Raw genomic sequence first — 25,104 nt, forward strand, 5'->3', positions numbered from 1 at the left:
TTTATAAGGATCAATAGACATTTTCTCGTATCAATAAATGTTCTTCCATAAATTTTACATCCATGAAACAAAATAACTTTAAAAAACTAGTAGAGGTGCCAAAAAAAATCGTTGGACTCGTTAAACCATGGTTCGGTTCCAATTATAGTTTCAAGTCCATTAAGATACAAACAATGTTTTAATGATCTAATCGCGTTTTCAACCAAAACGCGTGTTTGCTGAAAATAAAAAAAAAAATAAAAAAACCCTAATCTTGCTAGGATTTATCTTTGCATCATTAGATATGCATTTTAGGGAGATTGGATCTTCAAAAATTTCAACATCTATGTCCTATGAATTTCAAAATTTATGTCCATAATTACAATAATGATAATAATAATTACTAAAATGTATTAAGCAGAGAATTAAGAAGTTTTGCCCTTTGGAAAATTGCATCTGATTTATGATGTGTTCTTGATCGAGATCATATTCGGATCTATGCGGTGAATTTATTTCCGGACCTTGTACATGCCGCCTGTCACACTATGAAAGTTGATCATGTCCGAAATCGCTAGGACGGGAATGTTAAAGGTGAAGCTAGTTGACTAGAGTGAAATCGTAACAAGCTAGCCCTAGTGAAAGGTGCGGCTGCATCACCTCCTCTTTTCAGGGAGGACAATGCTTATTAGATATTTTGGTGATCAAAATCAGTTTCCATATAAAATGAATCCAATGGCTGAGAATCATGCACACCATCATAGATGATGTGTGTTAGCTGCACCATAACACATCTATCCACCCTCCAATCTAATCATTTCTGCATTATCTTCCTTCTCATCTTCTTCGTTGCAGACCACAAAACTTTCCCACTTTTTCCGTTAGTTATTTTTCCCGCTAAAACAAAACAATGCTTCTCCACTCCTCTCTCTCGACCCCAACTGTTGCTTCCTCTCCCTCCCCTTTCAAAAACCCTCAACATTCCATCCCTCTCTCTTCCTCTTCTCCACACCCTCCTCTCTTCCTCCTCAAGTTCCGTACATCTCACCGCCACAATCTCCGGTACCTGACAACCCTCGGCATCATCAACCCGGAAACCAAATCTCACAAAAACTCATCTCCTGAAACCCTCCATCAAATCCTTTCCACCGTAAACTTCTTCAAATCCAAGGGCTTTAGGGATGCCGACTTCCCCAGACTCGCCTTCCTTTGCCCGGAACTCTTCTCGCCGGTGTTTGACCCCACCGACGTTGAACCCGTTTTGGACTTCTTATCCATTGACTTAGCTGCCTCCGATCAAGAATCTTGCGGTCTGATTCTCCGGTGTCCCCGGATTCTCCTTTCCAACGTCGAGTTTTGTCTCCGGCCAACGCTTGTCTACCTCAGAGAGTTGGGACTGGAAAAGCTGAACACACCCACTAACCTAAATGCTCATCTCTTGAACACTCGCGTTCACAAACTTGAAGAGAAGGTGAGGTTTTTGCAGGGCGTTGGGCTGTCGTACGAGGACTCAGCTAGGGTTTGTGCGCGTTTGCCGGCGATATTCGGATACAGTTTGGAGAATAATTTGAGGCAGAAGATTGTGTATTTGGTGAGGGAAATGAAGAGGAGTGTTGAGGAGGTGAAGGAGTTTCCGCAGTACTTTGCTTACAGCCTGGAGAGGCGGATAGCGCCAAGGCATTTGCATTTAAAGCAGAGGAATGTTGAGGTTCCGTTGAAGAGAATGTTGTTGTGGAGTGATCAAAAATTTTATGCTAAATGGAAGTGACTTTTTTTATTATTGAGTTTTGTCAATAATTTTCCTCTTTTATTACTATTATTTTTTTCTTTTTCTTTACTTGGATACGTACATGTGTGTATATACATATGCGTATTAGCATAATTGGGTTTTTCAAGACGAAAAATGCTTGAAAGATAAAGTATGAGAAACATTATTGGTTTAGAAGTAGGTGAAATGTATTTTCCAAACATTATTTATTATTAAAATTTATTGTGCAAGATCAAAGCTAGTCTTCCTCTATGTTGTTATGCATATCGTCATCATTAATCATTTATTACATCAGAACCTAGTAATTAACAAGAAATACACTCACACACTTTTTGCTTACACCTGAACTCGAACGCCTCCCCTCCTCTTTGAGGATGAAGAGGTTATATCATTAGGCTACGTGCCAATTGGTCCAGTTTACAAGTCCAAAGGAGTATGGTGATAATTTTCATCAAGTTGTCTATATAAAATGCTTGAAATTGGATTCACCTATTTTCATTACCTTCGGAATTAGATTTGCATATGTGATTAGAAATATATCAAGCAAGCTTGAAGGAAGCTACACTTATTCTTTTCGAGGGAAAAAAAATGGTTAACGAATTACTTAAGCATGCCAAACTGTCAGCTAGAATAGCAGGTAGTTTTATGACATTGCTAGCAGTTCCAACAAACGGCTCGCTACTTACGTGAATGGAGTCGAGTGGATCATTTTCCGACATATTCAACTAGCCGTTCGCTACAATTTGGTGAATAGCATCACTGACTGATTCATCCTCAGACCTAACAGCGAGTTTCATTGCAACCTCCTTCGGCCCATCAATTCCAAATGACAAGCGAACAAGCACCTTTACATTGCCTATGAACACACCGGATAATAAACACGTGTGTGATCTCGAATTGCTTTGGACGACCTCTGTGCCCTGAAAAGCACCAGAAAATAAACAAAATCAATTTTTATTTTTTTCAGCTACCAGAAATAAATGCAATAAATTACAATTGCCCACGTCTGCAATGTGCACCCAAAACATCCTGTCTGGAACTATTTTGAAAAACTGTGAAGGCACTAATCAAAGTTCTACTTCAAGAAACAGGATCAACATTGTGAGCTACTTAGTTTGTAACTCTAAAAACGGTTTTATTTATTTATTTTTTCACGGAACAAAAAATCAGAAAATTTTAAAAAACCTCTTTTCTGAAAACTCCCAAAACATCCTGTCTGGAACTATTTTGAAAAACTGTGAAGGCACTAATCAAAGTTCTACTTCAAGAAATAGGATCAACATTGTGCGCTACTTAGTTTGTAACTCTAAAAACGGTTTTATTTATTTATTTTTTCACAGAACAAAAAATCAGAAAATTTTAAAAAACCTCTTTTCTGAAAACTCAGTTATAAAAGGTTTGTTTTCAGAAAACTGTCTTTTATAATTCTCTGAAAACAGTATTATGTTTTTTGAATTCTTAAGAACTGTTTTCAGAGTTACAAACCAAGCAGGCCCTATATCTTCGTTGTTATATCTTCTTATTCTAGAGAAATGTCAAGTAGCAACACCAAAATGTGAATGAACTATTGTCTAACCCCATTAGCTACCCTATTGAAATCCATATCATCAGAGGAAACATTATAAAAAGAAAAGTTTCTACCCTCCACCGAGTCCATATCCATCAAATTTTTTTAAGTAACACTCGCCCATCAAGGATTTTTTGTTTGGAATCATAGGCCCTAGTCTTGTCTTTAAACTTGCCAATTATCCAAAGGTTGTTTTTCAAGTGAAATTTTTTTTTTTTTTTTTTTTTTTTCATATTATAACCATACCTCACAGGGTTGCATGCCAAGAAGATTGATGACCGCACCCACAGCTTCTGCCAGGCTTTCCCTTTGGCCAAGACCATACTCATCTACCCGCTCAGAGTCTGGGCCCATGATTTCCCAAGCATTCCTGAAATTAGAAGCCCCAACATTTAACATGTAATCTGCAGCAACAACTTCAAGGTCCTCCAATTGGTATTCATCTTCCACACCGTCTTCTTCAGCCTCACCAGTTGTTGGATCGACCTGGTAATACCAGCCAATAGACAAGCAAGGAAGACAATATATTACTATTTTGTTGGCTATAGGTTCTTAGGTAAGTTAGCTCTCATATTATAATAACAAGCTATTCTAATAAAATAGTGTAAAAGTGGCCTTGAAAAAATATATATTATGGGTCTAAATGGGTTGATTGAATAGAAGAAACGTGATAGCTTCGGTTTTGATTAAATGTTCTTAACTGCATCCATGTGAGCTTTAATAATAAGAATATCATTTATCAAACACAGCAAGACAGAATTGTAAAAACAAGATTAAGATATGCAATAAGAATTCCATAATGAATTGGAGACCAGACATATGCACATCCATACACATGTATGATCAAAATATAAACACAATTACATGTCAATTTATCGACTAGCAATCACAAGTGGACAGAAAGCATTCGCATAATTTAACATTACAAAGCAACTTGCAGTTCCTGCAGCTTTAGTAGTGAGAACAAAGCTTTATTGAGGGAAATCAGTCATGAAGAGACCAAGATGCCAACCTGATAACCGAGGAGCAGTGAAACTGAACAATTACAAGGAAAAAAGAACTACCCTCACATCCAACTTTCAGCTATGTTAACAAAGAGAAAACTAGACTAATCAAATTCTTAATGAAGGATGCGGACGAAGCAGGGGCACATCAATAGATAATTGTACTATTATATATAGACGCACACAAATTCCCTTACAAATCATAAAAACTATCCAAGATATGTATATGAATATGAAAACTAAAGTTCGTACCATGTGTGGTGACACAAGTGAATTTCCATAAACATAGGATTACACCAAGGATCGGTGCTAAGCCCATATCTATTCACAATAATATTAGATGAAATAATAGAAGAATTCCAACGAGATTCCATGGTACATGATGTTAGGAGTGACTAAAAGAGAAAGGTCCTAATCAAAACGTAAGGGAGAAATTAAGAGTTGTTTTAAAAATACGCGTGTTTGGTAACAATTTAGGGTACCACTTAAATAAGTAAGCACCGCTTAAAATAGGCTAAAATTTTAAGTGAAACATGCCACACTCTTATTCCTTAAAATTCTTAAATGTCACAAAGTAGTGGTGGTCCATTATTTTTTGGATTTTGCATTCAATTTCTTTTAGGTTTTTCTGTTTCAATTTATTATTGAAATATATATTTTTTAACTTACGAATCTCGTGGTTTTAATTTAAGCAAAATTGATGTTTTTTTTTGCGCTTGAGTTCATTTCCCTTTATAGGGGTTTGAAGATGAGTGTTGTGTCTTCTAGTCTTTCATGGGTGTTGGGTAAACATACTTTTTCTACATGAGTCGTGTACAAATAGTGTGATGTTGTGGCCCGAATTTTGTTTCAGACTGGGACCAGGTTGCAACACAACCCGGTTGACCTGAAAAGTAAGCTTTGACCCGCTTTTTCGCCTATAGGTCTTGGACCCTATTTAGGACTCTCTTGTAGTCCGGTATATAAAGGGCATTTAGGGTTTGGAGTGAGATAATGAGAGACATTGAAAATCATTAAAAAAAAAAGGGTTGAGAGCGAGTGGGGGCTGAAACTTGTAAATCACTTGATTTTCGCATTGTGAAATCTTTCACTGGATCTTCATCGTGAATGTAGGTACAACTTGTACTGAACCATGTAAATCTGTGTTCTTTGTATGGTGTATTTACTTTTCTATCGTGATTTATTCTTGGTTGCTGGCGTGTGATGTAATAAAGAGGATAACAATTTAGTTAACTACCAAATCAAGATATACTTGCATATCTCATTCACAAGTCTTTGGAGTTGGAAGGCAGAGCTAGCTAGCTAGCTTGGTAACCTCTTGGAACATTTATAGCACACTTCCACGTCCTTAGTTTCTCTAGATTATTCTAGAGTTACGATTTCTAGTATTTCCTTCTTTTTAGATATTTGTACACATATTTTTCAAATGTCATTTGTTTAAAGAAAATCTATCTAGATTTTAGTAGTCCTTAATATTTTCTATATCACCGTCATCATCATCATCATCATCATCCTTACCTTTTTCCCAAATGATATTGTTGGGGTTGCGGAAACGCACAAATACAAAGATCCACTGAAAACCAACAAAGCAATCACACACAAACACAAGATATAACAAGGTTCGACCCAAACAAGCCTACATCCACAAATGAGAAGAGATTCCATTATGATTCCCGTAGAGATGCTACAACGGTGGAATACCAACACCATGTGCCCCTCCATAAGCCTCTCTCCTCGCTAACAATGCCACCAGTGTTTTGTAGTGTCCCGAATTTTTCGGCATTTTTCCTTATTTTTAGATTTATTTTTTCCCGAGCATTGTTTTGAGTGGTACGAGGGTTTTAAGGGTCATTTAGGACATTTCTTTGAGTTTGGAATTCTTAGAAATGCATTACAGGGCATTTTGCCATTTTTGGGTTTTCGGCCCCGGGAGGTCCCATGTGGGCCCAAGGTCAAGTTTTCGTGCTCGGGAATTTTTCCAAGTTTACTTGCATTTCATAACTTTATTATTGGTATGTCTATTTATGTGTATATGTGACATATATGTATAAAATTATGAGGATGGCATGGATGAAGGGGTGGAGGCATGATTTAAATTCGCGCCGGGGTGGGGGCAACAAAAAGTAAAAGGAAAAGAAAAATGACAGAATTTTGAAAGAAACGAATTATAGTATGATTGAATAAGGAAAAAATTGACTTTTTTTTTAAAGGAAATTAAAGAAATTTAAAGAGTAAATGAGGGAAAAAAAGAAAAAGTTAAAGAGAATTTTGGGAAGTTAATTTTTTTTTGTTTTGGGGGGGGGGGGGGTAGGGGGGGTTTAGAATTTCATATATATTATGTAAGGAAGGGCAGGCCAGGGGGGCACGTGCCCCCCCTAGGCATATGCTGGCTCCGCCCTTGCATGGATTTAGATAGGATAGCATGAGGAGGGTACTTCGGTAGTTTTGGTGAGTGGAGTAGACCCCCCACCATTGACTATGTGTGTGATAGGAGACCAAAATCTGAAATTGGGGGTCTCATTTTCACCTCATTCTCTCTCTCTTATGGAATTTCTCTCTCTCTATCTTTTCTTCTTCCTTTTCTTTTACACAAACCCACCAAAAATTTCACTTGGTTTCATCTATTTAGAGTAGGAATTGGAGGAAGTGCATGTTGACAAAGTTGTTGGCCAAGGCAAGAGCTTTCATTTGGTCCAAGAACTGTAGGGATTGGAGAAAATCCGAATTTGGAGGGGCTAGGGTTTGGATTTCTTTGAGGTAGGATTGTCTAACTAGTGTATTCCTAAGTTATTGTAAGTAATTTCATGTTTTTCCCCTTTGTAAGCATGTTAATTTGATGATGGTTGTGTAGTTTGGTTTCGAGGGTTTGTGTCTTGCCTAAGTGTTGGATTACATGTGATGCCATGCTCTCCTTGTTGATAATTAATGAAGACCAAGTTATCCATTTTGCTACTGATTGAATTTCATGAACAATGGGACTAATTGATGCTATCTTGCTATGAAATTGAAATAAGACATGTCTAGCATGCCACGTGTTTGTTTAATTGCCTATGAGAACCTCCGCTTGTTAATTGTATACTTAAGCATGTTTATTGCCTCATATAAGATGGTGTACTTCACCCTCATGGCATCTTACATATCATGGTGTGGGTGTGTAGAGATGTGTGTGGGATTGTGGAAATTGAATTTGAGAAGTGTGTAGAGAAAAGGTTTTCTCAAACCCGGTATTGGGGAGGTACCCCTTTATTCGGAGGTGTTAGTTGGTTAATAGGGGCATGGGAGGTACCCGTGAGTAATTTAGCAACTTGGGCCCCAAATGGTAGTTGGGAGGTACCCTTTGCTAGGGACGATAGCAAATTCCCCCTAGGGATGGAGGGAGGTACCAAAGTGCGGCTAGTTAACACGTTTTTGGCGTGGGTGTGTGGAAATGTGGGGGTGTGTGGCATGTGGATTTCATAATGCATTTCATTCCTATAAAATGATGATGTCCTTTGGATGAATTAAATGGTATTCGTGTACTCCTTAGCATAATCCTGTTCCTTACTTTCATTTCTCATCATGTGTAATGTGCCTTACTCGACTTGAGGAGACGCCATTTAGGCATTCTGTACTGAGCAGTCGTGCTCACCCCTATATTTATCATTTTCAGGACACGGAAAGGAGAAAGTGGAGGATGCACCTCCACAAGCTTATATGAGGACTAGTGACCCTTTCAACTACATTTTGTGAAGATCTTAGCATAATGTGAAGAATAGACCCCTTAAAGTTGTACATTTTGAGATTTTGATGTATAAACTTGTGATTGTTGTAATGTGGTCTCAAAGTTGTAAACATATTATTTTGAATGAATATGATCGTCTTGGAATGTAATTTGGGCATGTATGTTGACTTTAATTCCATGTTTGTAATGCTAAATTGAACTTGGGAACTATGTTCTTATGTAAATTATTTTGGCTATATAATTCAAATGGACTATGTTTGTAATTGAATCATTCGGTATGTTCATGTTTACGGATGTAAAGGGAACCTTGGATGTCTTATATAACATGTTTGAAACAGGTTGGAAAACATTTCAATGACCTTCCATGGCCTTTAGTACTCAAAATAGGCTTTTCTAGGTCATTCTTGTGCATTCTGGCCAAGTTGAACCGATTCAACCCCTCTGAACCGGTTGAAATGTAAATTTGGGTTTTGGAAATAGGCTACTACCCAAGTTGAACCGATTCAAGTGTCTCTGAACCGGTTGACTTTTTGGGCAAATCCCAGCTTTGGGCCCCCAACTTCAAACAGCCGTAACGTTTTCATTTTACATCCGAATGGGGTCAAATTTATGTCCAAACAAACCGCGTTGAAGTCTTCTTTCCAATGATATCAATATCATTTCCAAATTCCAATCATGCTAGGAGTCATGCCTTTTTTATTAAGGTAGGGTCATGAAAACCCCTACATTGGGACTACCTAATTATGGGAAAGCCTCTCTTAACCACTCCATGATAATTATATGTCCCATTTTAGCACCATAGTACATGTTAAACCTACAATGAACCTACGGAAAACCATTACACTTGTTGAATGACCTTTTTACCCTTGGTTTAGTTTAAGCACTTAGGTAGGAAGTCGAACTTGTAACCGCATTCGTTAATGACTTGGATCCACCGAATTTGGGTCGTTACATGTTTTACATATTTTGCCATCCATAAACTATTTCTAACCATCAACTCCCTCATGAGACTACATCTATCTCAATCTCACAAGTTTCAACGCATAACGTAGGTACCTATTTATGGAGCAAAATCACAATTCCTTGCTGAACAATTATTACAATTCCTTAGAACCCAAGACGTTTCTAACAAGAAATTACCTAATAAAATACAACTCTAAAATAAAAACCTAATTAGAATAGAATTTGAGACACAATTCCTAACAATCTCCACCTTGGCTCAAATTCCATTGAGTCAATTATCGCTTTCCATAACAATTGAGTACGACAACTCACACGGCTTCAATCCTACACAACTTTGATTGTCCCCATTGTATTTTGCTCGATCAAAAAAACCACCAAGGCTCCACCTTGACTACTCGAGCCCCATGCCATGTAACCCATCACGACTTTTTGACCATAGTGACCAACCAAGTTGATTGACTCCACTCGCAACTGAAACCCATCGCATCACTTATGAAGACTCCTTGTAGTTGGATCTCCTTCATCTTCGGCTTTGATACCAATTTGTTGGGACTGTGAAAATGCACAAATACAAAGATCCAATGCAAGCAAACAAAGCAATCACACACAAACATAAGATATAACGTGGTTCAGCCAAAACCAGCCTACATGCATGAATGAGAAAAGATTCCACTATGATTCTCGTAGAGAGATTACAATGGTAGAATACCAACACCATGTACAAGCCTTTTCACCATGTACACCTCCACGAGCCTGTCTCCTCACTAACAGTGTTACCAATGTTTTTCCAACTCTACTAACACATAAACTATCTCTATCCATCAACTCCCTCACGAGATTACATCTCTCCCACTCTCATAAGTCTCAACACAAAACCTTTTTTTTGATAAGTAAGTCTCAACACATAACCTAGGTATCTCTACCCATCAATTCCCTCGTGAGACTACATCTCTTTCACTCTCATAAGTCTCAACCCATAACCAAGGTACCTATTTATATAGCCAAAAACCCAATTTCTTGTTGGACAAGGATTACAATTCCTTGAGAACCCATGGCATGTCTAACAAGAAATTACCTAATAAAAAGAACCTAAAATAGAAATCTAAATATCTAATTACAATAGAATTTGAGACACAATTCCTAACAGATATGTTCAATATGTTTAGCTTAATTTAACAATTTGAGACATTTGCTTTTGAAATTATGTTAATGAATAATGCTTAAAGAATGTTTGAATCAATATTTTCTATGGTCAGTTTTGTCTTTAATATCCATTGCTAAATTAATATATTTCTTTGAGTGAAATTATTTTTTTATAAATGCTTTTATATTGTATTTATAGTATCTTATACAAAAATGTTGAGTACAAGATATTCAGGGCAAAAAAGTAATCCGCACAGCTTTCAGATTTCAACATTTGTACTTAGCAAACAATCCAAATGAATTTAACGCTTAAAATTAAGATGGTATCATTCAAATTAACACATTTAGCACTTAAAATTTCAGCGCTTAAAAATCAGTACTTAAAATTTTCAATACTTAATTTTCAGTTTGATCAAACAACACCTTGGGTATATAGAAATATACAAAGAAGACCATTTCATGCATCGGTTAGAAGAGGGCAACTAATTTACTTCGAAGGTAGGAGACAGACAGGAGGACCAAAATTAACATGCGATGAAGTTATTAGAAATTATTTTAAAAAGTTATATATTGAAGGAGAGATAGCTTGTAATAGAAAAGAATGGAAAAATTAAAATTCATGGGGCCAATCTTCATATGAAATTAAAGCAAGAATGATGATAATGATCAATGTTTGACCCATGTCAACCATGAAGGCAGGTATACAATTCCAAAATTTTACCATGTGATGTGGGACAAATTTAAGGCATAACAGACATGTCCAAGAAATGAATTTACAATTCTCATTTCTTTTCATGCTCAAAATGATAACTAACTCAAAACACAGTCCCCCTTTACAAGTGTCCAAGTTTTTTTTTTTCCCTTTTTGGGTAAGTTTTTTATTTTATTTATTTTTTCTGGTAGTTGGAAGTGTGTCCAGACTACTTGGATTTTTAGCAATATTGAAACAAAAAAAGTGATACTAGGAAGGAAAAAAAAAAGTGACAGATAGAGATGATGCCAGACTTCTTGAGTCAGACAAGGGAAAGACAGTACCTCTTTAACAAAGAACTTCAACATGTTTGAAAATTTTCCAACAGCTGGAACTCCATCTGGTTTCTCAAATGCCACAAATATTTGTCCAGGAGAATCATATGGAAGGGACCTCAAAGGCTTGGACGCTACTTCAGAGAATTCCTCACATTCTGAAGTATCCACAATAACAGTGACCTGGCAGGATGCACACAAGAAATGAGAAGAGGTCCCAAAGTAAGGTCAGGAAATACAGGTTTCTACTTCTAAAAATGGTCATTACATTTTCCAGTAATTGCTCAGAAATTGTATTGGTGCAGTTGTACTGGAATACAACTTGCTTATCAAAAATGTGCTTCACAACATTAACTGAATATTCCGTTTCAGGTTCTGTAAGCTCCACAGGTGCCGAGGACTGTTAATAAGAAATAAGAATGATTAATTTCTATGTCAGCAAACTATCAATACTAAACATAAAACAGACATGCATATCTGGAAGGTGGATACAGTCAAAGAACCTTGAAAACCTTCCCAAAGTTTGAAAACTCTGGGATAGAGGAAAGCAGCCTTTCATAAGCTTCGGCAGCTGATGTGGGACCAGTTGGAGTAGCATCCAAGTGAGTGGGCTTTTTACCAGGGGCTTTCTTCTCACCAAGTTGTTGAGATTTCACCTCCTTAGGTACTGAATCAATGTTAAAAGGTTCTTCTGAGGGTTCCTGCATCTATATAAAACAAAGACAGGAATTGATGATTTCAACAGCACATAATGCACAGAGACAGCAACTCTGAGAGAATGCTCACATAGTTTTTCAGACTTGTCTCCAGGTTGACCAGTGGGACATTCAACGAGCCAAAGAGAAAGTCCTTTACATCTTTATCAGTTTCAACAATTGAGCCGTCACCTCTAAGAGTATTCAGATATAATGTAGCCCTATCACGGACCTGAAAACAGATTGGCATGCAGAAGGCTTCTCAGAAACTAGAACGAATGGCATAGTAACAGAGAAGTGTGAGATAAATATAATTAGATTGTATTATAGGGTGAAGATGGTTATCGGGGAATGGTAAAAGCTCAGACTTCTAAGCTTGAAGACACATGTTCAAATCAGAGAACAGCCAATTTGGCAGATTCAGTTGGAGTCAAAGAATCATCCCAATATGCAAAACAGTATGATAAAATGAAAATAATTCCAGGAAACAAGAACAACCAATACTAGGCATGTGTGTGTGTGTGTGAGAGAGAGAGAGAGAGAGAGAGAGAGAGAGAGAGTAAAGCAGCTTCCTTTCTTTCAATTTTCAGGACAAAGGTGTAAGACAATTAAATATTTAAATTTAAGCTTATTAATCATTTGATAAAATGAAAACAATATGATAAAATGAAAATAATTCCAAGAAACAAAAACAATTTATACTAGGTATATGAGAGACAGAGTGAGACAGAGAGAGTAAAGCAGCTTCCTTTCTTTCAGTTTTAAGGACAAAGGAGTCAGACAATTAATATTTCGATTTAAGCTCATTAATCATTTGGAAAATTCAGATGAACAAAAGCTTGGGCCGGAAACTAAAAGGGCAAAATTCTAAGAACAAACTTTCTCATGACATTTTCTGCAGTTCAATTCAAAAAGGATTAGATTGTATTAGCAAACAGGTGGCTGTATGATAAAATTTCAAAGATGAACTTGATCTATGTTATCAAGCATAAAAAACAACATATAATAATACCTCATCGTCTCCATCGAATATACACCGTCTTAACAAAACGAATATACGAGGCTGCAACATTATTTAAAAGAACGCTATAATATGTTAGTAACATAAAATTTTCCTAGAATTGGTCAATAGAACAAAAGTAGGAAATCTACCTTCAACGAGTCAACCACAGCACCAAACTTCGCTAACGTGCTCACAGCACTTGATCGAACAGTTGCATTCTCAAGTATTACTCGATTGTATATATACCGTATATATTTGCCAGGATCTGATGTCTTAGGCCCCTCGATTCCGAGAAAATGAAGTATCTAATCATGTTTGGATTAAATAAATTCTTAAACCACCCAAAGAGATGATAAAACAAAACTGTTTGCAATAAGAACAAAACACCATGAACCAAATAAATTTTGCACGGTGATAAGATGGAGATGTCCACCTGTGTAGATAAATATGTGAATTCACAATCCTCAATAAATTCACACAAGTGAAGCAACCCACTTTCTTTTGCATCTGGGATGTCTCTTATAAGGATCATGATTGAATCAACAATTGCCTTTTTGTACTCAAATCCACCTTCTTCCCTCAAAATATTGCTTAGGAAATTCATCCTTGGAAAAAAGAAAGAGCAAAGATATTAAATTATTGGTAAAAGTAATAAAGAAATATTAGTCCCAGAAAAGAAGGATAACATTATTAAAATGGTAACTTAAGACACATGTCATGCCTAAACCACAAATTTCTAGACATAGAGTAAGCTCACTTACAGTGATCTGAACTTGAGAGGGAACTTTAAACACAATGATCTAATGGCTTCTACAACAACTATCTTGAATTCATCAGCAATGTCAGACATGAAACTGATTATTTGTTTCATCAATCGATCGACACTTGACTCATTGCCAGTTTTTAGCAGTGTGGTGATAGCTAGAGTGGCAATGCTCCTATTTTGGTCAGAAATTAAGCTCTCCATATCTATATTGCAGTTTGTTACAGCCATTGGGTGTGACATTGCTACCTGCAAATAATTCAAATATATAATCAAACTAGAAAGAAAAATCTTCACCACTGTAGAAGCGAATAAAATGACTAGAAAGGATTAGAATCACAAGAAACCCTAATCATATCGTGTGGTCTTCCCTAGATCAACAGTGGAGTTGTCCAGTTGGAAGGGAGCAAGACTGAACAGGAGAGTGCAATTGGTATGCCAGGCAACATCTTTGTCATTGCTGGTGTTGTTTGCGAGGAAAGGTATACACATTCTTTGAGAGTATGGTAGTTTCTGAAGCAAATTTGAAGTTCATCATTTTAAGTTCTCTGTATATTTTGTATTTCAGTGAGATACAGTTGTGGTGATTCTTTTGTAGATATGAGGGTATAATTTTTGTATTGTTTCTTTGTGTGCAGCATGTGTACACAACTTGTACCATTTTGGTGCGCTATAGTAATCTTAAACCATAAAAGAGATGATGACAATCTTAGATAAACTTACGGGCAGGTAACAAACTTATTAACTCATGCTCCACATTGTCTTATAATTGTGCAACATCTGTGATGTTGTGGTAGCAAAGATATATTTTAGCAACAAATGAAGTTTAAATGGAACTTTACTATGACTTTTCAATCTTCCCCCGACTTAACTTTAAAAGAATCCCGAGTCAAAATCTTTTGCAGAAAATGCGGTATTCTAAGAAATGTGCTTCCTGTCAAGTAATTCTCAGTACCCACGTCAATTGTTTTTCTTTTGCTCTTTTTGAATTTATGCTCTTACTTTCAGTTCCTTGTTCAGCTCTACAAGTCGAGTACATAACATATGAAATTAATTTAAATAACAAGAGGATGTCTAAAATGTTCACAACACCTCTTAGCTTCTTGTCAAACCAGTTTTCTAATTTCAACACTCTTCAATAGGAAGTTTATGCCTTCCAATTTCATTTTATTGAGTAAGAAAGAATCAATGTAAGAATCAAATACCTTACCCAAAAATATATAAATCAAATAAAGGAAAGAGAAGAGAAGAGTACGGTAAAAAATACAAAGCTTCTGGCCCCATGACGAAGGTAGAGATCAAGTAGTGAAGGAAAAAGGTCAACAAATGCAATAAAAAATTATTCATGCAACACACTGCAAAGATCAACAAATAAGTACAAGAGAACCCTTTTTTTTTATATAAATATAATAGTACTTTTGTAAGAGTAACCTTGTTCAAAGTGCGGATGGCAGCAAATCGGAGCACTGGCTTCGAAGAATTTAAGAAAAGTTGAAGAACATTAATTGCTGGAGTCAGTTCTCGACTTGTCACACCACTCAACTCTGTAATCGTCCTAGCTGCTTCAAAAATAACCATGTCTGCTCTGTGGCAGAGACAACTCTCAAGATAATCATATAATGGGCGGTCTCCAGTATGGTTGTTCACACTTGATTCTCTGATAACCTGAAAACATATTTGTCATGCAATTCTTAATCAACAATAACAACATAAAGATCATCATCATCTGATCAACAGACACTGTTCTGGAAGAAGAAGTGCACCTGACTAGTATAACGAATCAAGAGGCACTGAGCCAAAGGTGAACGAACATTCCCTCTAGTCAAGCTATTAACTAACTTGCTAACAGCTAATCGATCATTTTGCCGTATCTGCAAGTTTGGCAATCAAATATGTTAGAAACATGGTTTTTAGTCCTAGATGGTACCGTTCAGGAGAAACAAGAAGATTCCCTACATAGCTCAAACAATAACATAACAACCGTAAATTATTTTGTTCTGCTTAAGACAAAGATTACAATTGGCTATACCAATTGTACAAACACCTACAACCAAACAAATTGACACTTATTCTCCTTTATTTCACAGCAACATGTCATACTCTACAGGAGAAAGGAGAATACAATTAACGAATAAGGGCCATCATATCACTGAAGGAAAACAATATATATATTAAAAACCAAGTAGTAATCTGCAGTTGATTCATACTCCAAAATTAACATTCTAAAGGCAAAGCAAGTTGGAATTTAGAAATAAACGAATGCATTTTATATCATATTGAATAATTTACCAGCATACATGACAATATATTCCCTTATCTATGACATGCATTTAGAATGTTAATTTTATGTGAAAAGGGACAACAGAGTCATTATGCCTTTACTCTATGTGTGTGTAGAGAGAGAGATTATTTTTATGTGGAGAGGGGACAGATGCATATAAAATATTAATTGACTTCAATCAAACAAGGATGCATAAGATCGAACATTTTTTTTTTTTGATAAGTAAGAATGTATTAGAAAGTGTTCAAAAGGGGAACGCATCCCAAGGAAAAACTACGCAGGGGCCAAATGGGGCCCTAAGAACCCAACGAAGCCAAAAAAAATCAACTAGCACCTCTAAAGAATTACAATATCTCCCCATGACCCAACAAAAAAGAGAACTAATAATCGAGAATTTCAGTCCCCAATAGAATTATAATGGCTCTAAGAGTTTACTCTTGCAGTTTGCTAGGATATGGATAGGAGTTATCCCAAGTGGTTTCAGACTTTGCTACTCAAGATGCAGGAAACCACCACGGCAAGGCTTTTAGACTAGAAGATAGGAACCACTTGCTTTGATTGAGAAGTTAAAAAGAAAAACAATTGATAACACTGGCAGAGAAATATTCACCGCAATTAATATGCAAAGTCTACATCTGAACTTTTTCTTTATTTATTTGATTTTTTCTAAAAAGATTGTGTAATATGGTTGATACTTTTAGACATTGCATCATAAGCTGATAGAGGGCAATCAAGACAAAGAACAGACACTTACCAAAAAAAGAAAAGGGAAAAAGAAAAAGAAAAAGAAAAAGAAAAAAAAGAGCAGAAATTTACAAACTTGAGAACTAGGTGGTGGAATTTTAGAAGGAGACAAAACAATGATAAGGATACAATGTTAAAAGAAAGGAATTTGAAATCAGAAGATGAAATTAATATTATGTGGAATAGGATGAGCAAAAGTATTATAAGAATGTTTGAAGTGATTTGGAAAATCAAAATGAAAATGAAAAGAGCCATTGTCTAAGGAATTAATATTGTTGGTGGGATGACGATGTCCAAATCATAAAAAAAAAAAAATATTAAGGGTGGGGGTGGGGGTGGTTGTTTTTGTGTGTGTGTGTTGGGGGGGGGGGGGGGGGGGGGGGGGGGGGGGGGGGGCTCCAATAGGTGAATGTGAATCTCGTAAATTACAGGGAAAATAGTTGAAAATTCCTCCGCCGAGATCTAGGCAGGGTTTACAAATTTAATTGGCAGAGGAGTATATTTTTTACACCTCCACCAGATTTTTGCTGAAGGTGAATAAACTGATCACCTGATGCAGTGCAAATGCAAGAGGATTTTCTTCAAACAGTAGAAGATCCTAAGAAGATGAGATTGAAACTGCATTAATAGGGGCAGCATTGTTTATGGGTCGTAAATCTGTTTTTATTTTATGTTTAATGTTTGCCTTAAGCTCTAGTTAGGGTATTATTGTCATTTTGGTATTATTTTATAAGTCAAGTGCCTTTTAATGTGAGTCATGTGACCATTTAAGGGCCGTTTTGTCATTTTTTAGCTTTTTATTCTGCTGGAGAGAATACTAGCCTTTAGATTACATTTATTTGAAGGGCTAGGATTATATCTTTGCTAGGGCATCCTTTGTGTCTTATAAAAGGGTTGTTCCAACTTGAAATCAGCAGCTTTTGATGTATTATCAATATAATCAGTCTGCTTTAGCGGCCTTTTTACCTCTCTCTTTCTTTGGGATTGAGTTGTGGGTGTTTAAGCTAATACAATGAGCAGAGTGACTCTTAAGAAAAAGGATTTGACTAGATAATGTAAAACGATAATGGAAAGTAGTACTCGAAAGTAAATTTCCATGAAAAAAAAACTTAAGAAACTCTTTAAGTTATTGTATAAAGCATAACGACAAAGCATGATTCATATAATGATCCCAGATAATAGGGAAAATGAATTGTTGAGTTAAGTCGAGTATAGTGTATATGGTGACAAAAAGACAAATCAGAAGTAAATTTCCATGAAGATTGTTGGGTGACTCTTAAGTTATTGCATAATAGGAGATGAAGGGAATAACAATTGGGCTGAAGAGAGAAAAAAGAAAAAAAGAAAAGCCGAATAGCATATATAATATATTCTAAAGGTAATCAGATATCATTCTTCCTAAGATTTGCTTCCAAACTCATGCTTAAATCCATATATAGAAGAAATAATCACAGTAGTGCAATATTGATTGATCACACTGTACTCAAAAGACACAAGCATACATAACCAACAGTAATTTTGCCTATCCAATTCTCCACTTACATAAAGTTCCCCACACATGCACAATCAAGTCACAACTTCATGAGTACATCACGTACAACTATTCATTTTTTTTTTCCCCTGAATGTGGACAACTATTCCTTTCAAAAAAATTGAATACAATTTCATATATAATTTTTAAAACCAACAATTAATAGTGTTTTTCATAAAACCCTCAATATCAATTCACAAGTTTTTATGTACCTTGTGGAGTAGAGCAAGTGCATGGAATTGTACAAGTGCTACCCTTGATTGAACAGCTTCCTGCACCTCATTACTCCACCTTTTCACAATCTCCGGGTTGGTCTGTTAAATAAAAAACAATTAATAAGTGAAAGTTTTCAAGCAAATTGCAAACAGAAACAGTTATTCATCAAAATATAATAGTACCTGGAGTAAATGGATTCCACTAACAAGGGCCGCACTTGCAATCACAGGGTTTCTGTCAACAATAGCTTGCTTCAAGTATCTCTCAATTTGTGTTAGAAGTGTTCCATCCGTGATCCGACAGAGGACACGAATCGCATTTGCTCTGTACATATCAGTGTTGCTATTCATGTCCTTCATAAGGGAGCTGGTGACAATAATGACCTATTATGAAATGTAAAAAGTCATTGTCTACTTGTCCACAAAGCAAGGTTGAATAAATAAAATGAAATATATCAATGTTTATATAACCTCATCTGCAGAGGGAGAGATCTCCTTTATCATCAAATACACCATTCGCCTCAAACCAATATCTCTATACTGAAAAAGCTTTGTGACAGCAAAGAATACTCCTGTTGCTTCAGCCTAAAATTTAAAGCGAAAACAAATCATTTCAAAACCAAAGGGAAAAGGGAAAAAGGAAAAAGAAGTAATCAACTCTCTGCCACTATAATTCTGCATGTAAAAGTAAATTTGATTCAACAAAAATAATAATAAATAAATAAATAAACCCAATTTGATTCAAACTTGTGTTTTGATAGCAAACATCTAGCATAGAAACTGAACCTTTGTAAATGTTTCCCCCTGGTTCAGAAGATACAGAAGTTTTGTAATGACCTGGGAGGATAAAACAAAAGCCATAAAAATCCAATTTGTTAACAATAAAGAATACAATCAAAATTCCAACCATGGAATTAGGTGGTACAGAAAAGCACCTGTGAACATCTCCTCGAGTCCAGCTGAGGGTCGTTGAAAACCCTAGCTTCCTGAAGAAGTGCACTCTTCTCGATCCCAAGAAATGGAGAGTACCCCTCTGCACAATAATTAAATAATAAAAAAAATCAGAATGAATATGAAACGGACACTAATGGGAACAAAATTCAATCAAGTGTGAGAATCTCAGAAATTTTGGTTGATCTAAGAATTTCAACGTATACATTTCCCCTACAACACATTGATCATCAGAACAATGTACCCGCAATACGAATGTCCAGAACCAAATTTGACAGAACTAACGACTTCAAAAGCAATGGATCAACTAGAAATACCAATATTCTAAATCAAAGGGACTGAATATAAATTTAACATTCTTAAACAAAAAAAAATCACAAAAACAAATGTAGATCTGAGCTGAAACTTCGATTTGAATAGACCGGTGAAATTAACCGAATGCGTTGTGATTATTGAATTAGAGGATTGGACTGTAACTGCAATTGTTGAAGAAAAATAGGCCCAATTTTCAAGACGTACCTTCATCGTCTCGATCGTCGTCCTTCTTCACGAACGTATGTGCCATTGAGAGATCGCAGCGAATCCAACGATATGTGAGGTTTGAATGGAGATATAATCATATATGTAATCTATTACGTGTTTGTGTGTAATTTAGCTGCTTATACGTGAAGTTGAGTTTCTGAGCGTTGGAAGATGAATAAATAGAAAGGCGGGCAAGATTTGGAATAGCAACCGTCCGGATTTGGACCGGGCCCACCGCTCCCATTTCCGCCCAAAGGCCCTCCTTAATAGGGCCGAGTAGATCCTTTACTGTAACGGGATCCGCCCCGAAAACGGGATCCTCCTGAATGAGTGGGTGACACTAATCCTACTTGTAAACATTCCATCCATCCCACAAAAAGTATCAAATTTTTTTTTTTTTTGGACATCCCCAAAATAATTATCTCAATTCAAAATTTAGTATATTATGTTTTTTAATATTCTTAATTCTTAATTTACTATTATTGTCTTAAAGTTTTAAAAGTATGTAAAATTATAGACCCACCATACAAAGGTATATTTGAAAATTCATTTCCTACCATTGTAATAAATAAATAAAAAATCACTCTTAAAAAGTTATATTCCCGAAAAGAAACATTTTTGTTTTGGGAATAGAGGAGCATACTATTGATTTTATATGAGTAATTTTTTACCCAAAGTAACCCATTCTCTCTACCTTTTAGATTTGAAACAAGGGACGGGACTTGAAAGGGCCTAAACTGAGCAATTCAAGTCCCACTTGAAAATTTTACCGTGTAAATAAGGTATTTAAGATTATGAAAATGAGTTTAAGTTGGAAAGTCCGAATTTATTTTGGACTGGATTTGAAAAAGGTTTTACTAAGCCGAACATTACGAGGAATCCAAAATAGAGAATTTTATACTTTCTATACTGTTATGTGTTATTTATGTAAAATTAGATAATTTATAGGATCATATGTGCATGTTGAGTGAAAAATCCATGTGATCCGAAACGGCACTATTTTCTTGCAATACGACAAAGGATGATGTCCCTTTGATTGGCATCAGTGTAGTGCTGGCTGAGGACACTCCAACAATTAAGTCAGTGATACGAGGAAATTTTAAAATTTTATATTTAATTAGAATGATATTTTTCACAAACCTCATTTACTGGCCAACCCCATATATATTGTAATCCTCATGTGGTTGGTTGTGAATCCGAAAAACTTTTAAAATTTTATTTATCTCTTCTAACAACCATTTGGATGGGATGATCATCTTTGTAACCAACTTCATGATTAAGTCGTCTTAATTTTATGTAAATTCAAACTTCAAAAAATATCCAAAAACATCTTGATTAGCCAAACGGTAAAAGCATTTATTTTTTCCTCCTAACCAAATTTTGACTTGATTACTTTATTAAAATCTTAAAGTAAAAAATTATAAATATTGAAATTTAATTAAAGAAACAAAATAATAAAGAATTTAAGATTTTGAAACATGTTATAAAACATGGAATGGTTGATATATTTTTATTACTACCTATCAATTAGGGTTAATTTCTAAAAACCCTCGCTACTTTTAAAAAATGATCATTAAACCCCCATAAGTTTTAAAAACCTCCAACAATATGACAACGTTATCATTTTACCCCAATTCTGTTAATTGGCCGTTAAGGGTATGTGAAATGACTAAATTACCCTTATTATATTCCCTTTTATTTAAAAAAATTAAAAAATTATATATTTAAAATTACAATATTATCCTTTAGCACAAAACAACCGTGTTTAGTTCCAACATAGTTGGACATCAAAACCCCATCGTTTTATTCAAGGCAGTAGTTGTATTGGACTTAAAACGCTGTCGTTTGATTCATAGCACCAGTCGTATATATATTCTTGAACTTGTATATTTTTCCTTAGAACCCTAATACACTCAGATGACTAGGATCTCTGTTGAGGCGTTTCATTGTTCAAACTCTTGGGTGCGTTGCAGAAGAATCTTTTTGCTTAGAACCCTAAAACACTTAATACACTTAGATGGCTAGGATCTGTGTTGAGGCGTTTCATTGTTCAAACTCTTGGGTGCGTTGTAGAAGAATCTGTGCTCTGCTTTTCATCTATGGGACTCATCTGTGGGTCAGTGAAGAAGCTAAAGAGTGGTCTATTCAAGGCTGTTATCTTCAACTTTGTTCGACAATATGTCGATAGGTATGTTTTTGTTTGATAGTTTATGACTTTTAGTTGGACAACTTTTTCCCTGTGGGTCTTTGTCGTGTTGGGTATGTTTCCAACAGGTTGGGACCATTGATTAAATTAGGGTTATTGCAACTTTATATTAGGGTTAATGTAATTTTATATTAGGATTGTGTTTCCCATTAATTAAATTAGTGTTTTTAATTTTATATGTTGTATTCTATATTAGGGTTAGGGTTAATTTGTACGTACGGTTTTGTGTTTGGTTTTTACCATTATAATTAATTAGTTGCAAACATGAATTTGTGTTTATTACAATTTCTGTTTTGATAGGTTATACACCTATTTTCAACAAATTATACTGTTTTCGAGTCCATCATGGTGGTGGATTTGGTAAGATGGACCAAATGGAATATATTAGTAGATCTGTTACTGAGATTGATGGAGTAGATATTGACCATATATCAATGATAGATGACGACAGCCATTCCTATACACCAAAATAATGTAGTGAATGTGTGGTTCAACAAAGGCATTTTAGGTCAAGTTTAAATTTATAAAAACCACTACCACCACTACCACTAACATAGCAAGAGTGAGTAGGGATCGTCCCAAGGGATTATACGTGTTGAAATTTAACTTTGACTCTAATGTATCACACGATTGCAAAGAGATTTGATGAGATGATTAAACTACTCCAATTAATGAAAATGCAATTAAAATAAAATTAAGTTGAGATAGGGATTTAAGAGATATGAAAAGAGGTCTTAGGGTGTTAGAATCACCACTAAACTCATGTAATTAACCACTTGCTTTTCATTAATGGGGAATACATTGTTGTGAACAAAATGCGACTACTAATTGCAATTTTAAGTATGGACCATCAAATTCATGCATGAATTGTCTACCTAACCAACAAATAAACTAAGTGTAGAATAACCCATCAAATCTAAGCATGACCCATCAAACTAGTCACAATTGTAGCATACATCAATCTAGAGAATCATGAAATTTGCAATAATAAGCCATGGAATATCAAATCAAGAATAGATTGTCTACCTACTTACAAACATAAATTAAATTGTAGAACAACCCATCAAGTATAAGTATATTCCATCAAATTAATTGACAAACCCATTCAATGAAAACCCATGCTTAGCCATTACTAAATCCTTAATTAATCACACATAGACATTCAACTAATATAGAAAATCTAGTGTAGAGATCAATTCCCAAATAATCACACATAAGGCAACATGTAATCAAATAAAGAATCAATAGAAAGAATTAATCCATATGAATCATGTAAGAAATAATTCCTAATTTAATCACACATAGACATATAAATAAACTAGAGAATTAATAGGAAGAATTAAACCATAGAAATCATAGAAATATACCAAGATTCATTAAATTCACAAGGCTAGAACACTAGTCACAACAATATATATAAATCCCCAAAAACAGAAATATAAGGGTTTAGATTACATAAAACTTAGGGCTTATCCAAGCCCTAAGTGTAGATCTAGCCAATCATGGAGGAGGTAGATGTGGTCATGAAACCCTCAAGGGTAAGCTCCAAACATGGCTCCATCTTCTTCTTCCTCTTCTTTTTCTTCTTCTTTGAAGCTCTGGAGATTGAGAGTGTGGATCTAGAGATGGGTTCTTGAGATGTGCCTCCACTCCCCTCTTTTCTTCTAACCCTAATCTCTAACTTTCTAGAGAGAGAAACTAAAGAGAATATAGAAATTAAAATCTAAAATATGAATCTCTCTATAAAAATGGTTGAATCCCCCTTATATACAAGGCTTTGGGAGCCTAAATATGTGAGAACTCGGCCCTAGAATCTTCCCTTACAAGCTCTGCCCGAGTTGATTCGAAATGAGATTTAGATCCGCTTTTTAATAACTTTCACGAACAGTTCGATCGATCTTACTTTTCTTCGATCGATCTCACTTTTCTCAGATCGATCTCACTTTTCTCAGATCTATCAGACTTCTCAGATCTATCTCACTTGGCAGATTTTCAGCATCAGCCTCTTTTTGCTCCAAATCATCCTCCTTTTGCTCCAAATTCTCACTAAGACTTAGTTTGACTCCAAAAAGGCCTTAAGAAACTATTTTTAGCTCGTTTTAACATTATTAACCTAAAATAGACAAAAACACAGATAAGTACTAAAATGGGTAAAAAAAGATAGATGAATGGACTAAAATATCCTTGCTTAAGGGGTTTAAAATGCGCACTTTGCAGCTCTCATCAATAGATTTCAAATGCATTTCACAAATAGTTGGTTGTCCTACAAATAGTGTTTTGTACTACAGAGATCTGATTGATGGAAGTATATCAAAATTGGTTATTGACAAGGATTATATTGAGATGGTTGGTAAGCATAAAAAGTTCTCATTCATGAGAATTTTTGTGGTGCCACCAACTGGAGAAGATGGGAATGAAAATGATAATGGGACAGTTGATGTAATTCCAGTACATGGGACTAGAGTTGAGGGGTGTATAATAAACACTAGTGAAAAGAATGCTAATAGAGTAGAACCTGCTAATGGGAATGTTAATGGAGGACAACCTAATACTACAGCTGAAGTTTTCATGGACTTGAGTGATGACAGTTTTTAAATTGAGGATGAACCAAATGATGAAAATGATGATGAAGATGCAACATATGCAATTGATAATGATGAAGACTTTAATTTTGATGATGCAGATGTACGTGATGATGTTGAAGATGTAGTTGAATTGAATGGAGATGCTAATGTTGAGAATGAACTTACATGTGATGATGATGCACCTGAATATGCAGGTCTTGAATATGAAAATGATGAAGTTGATAAAGATACTATGTATGAGCCAAGTAAGGAGTTGAATGGAGATGCATGTGGTGATCATACTGACTATGAGCTGAATTGAATGGAGATGCTAATGTTGAGAATGAACATGCATGTGCTGATGATGCACCTGAATATGCAGGTCTTGAAGATGAAAATGATGAAGTTGACAGAGATACTGAGTATGATCTAAGTGAGGAGTTGATAAGTTTAGCTAATGA

At 35.5% G+C, this 25,104-nt stretch overlaps 2 protein-coding genes across 2 annotated transcripts; one reads left to right on the plus strand and one right to left on the minus strand.

Annotated features, from left to right (window-relative positions):
- The first annotated feature begins 795 nt into the window (after positions 1-795).
- On the plus strand, positions 796-1,756 carry LOC132300660 (transcription termination factor MTEF1, chloroplastic). The gene has a single exon (XM_059797842.1). The coding sequence runs from the start codon at positions 887-889 to the stop codon at positions 1,742-1,744; it is 858 nt and encodes a 285-aa protein (XP_059653825.1). The 5' UTR covers positions 796-886; the 3' UTR covers positions 1,745-1,756.
- A 458-nt stretch (positions 1,757-2,214) lies between these two features.
- Positions 2,215-20,036, minus strand: LOC132300659 (coatomer subunit gamma-2-like). The gene is made up of 18 exons (XM_059797841.1): positions 19,871-20,036; positions 19,336-19,433; positions 19,187-19,237; positions 18,872-18,985; positions 18,584-18,784; positions 18,398-18,499; positions 15,393-15,500; positions 15,061-15,294; positions 13,628-13,878; positions 13,300-13,471; positions 13,016-13,171; positions 12,876-12,926; positions 11,955-12,095; positions 11,672-11,875; positions 11,437-11,568; positions 11,178-11,351; positions 3,558-3,797; positions 2,215-2,664 (listed from the first exon to the last, which is right to left on the minus strand). The coding sequence occupies exons 1-18, from the start codon at positions 19,914-19,916 to the stop codon at positions 2,470-2,472; spliced, it is 2,670 nt and encodes an 889-aa protein (XP_059653824.1). The 5' UTR covers positions 19,917-20,036; the 3' UTR covers positions 2,215-2,469.
- Positions 20,037-25,104: the final 5,068 nt, after the last annotated feature.

Source organism: Cornus florida, unplaced genomic scaffold, assembly GCF_030987335.1.
Source record: "Cornus florida cultivar Cherokee Brave unplaced genomic scaffold, ASM3098733v1 CherokeeBrave_3.0.0_Hap2_Chr03, whole genome shotgun sequence".
NCBI classification, from domain to species: Eukaryota; Viridiplantae; Streptophyta; class Magnoliopsida; order Cornales; family Cornaceae; genus Cornus; species Cornus florida.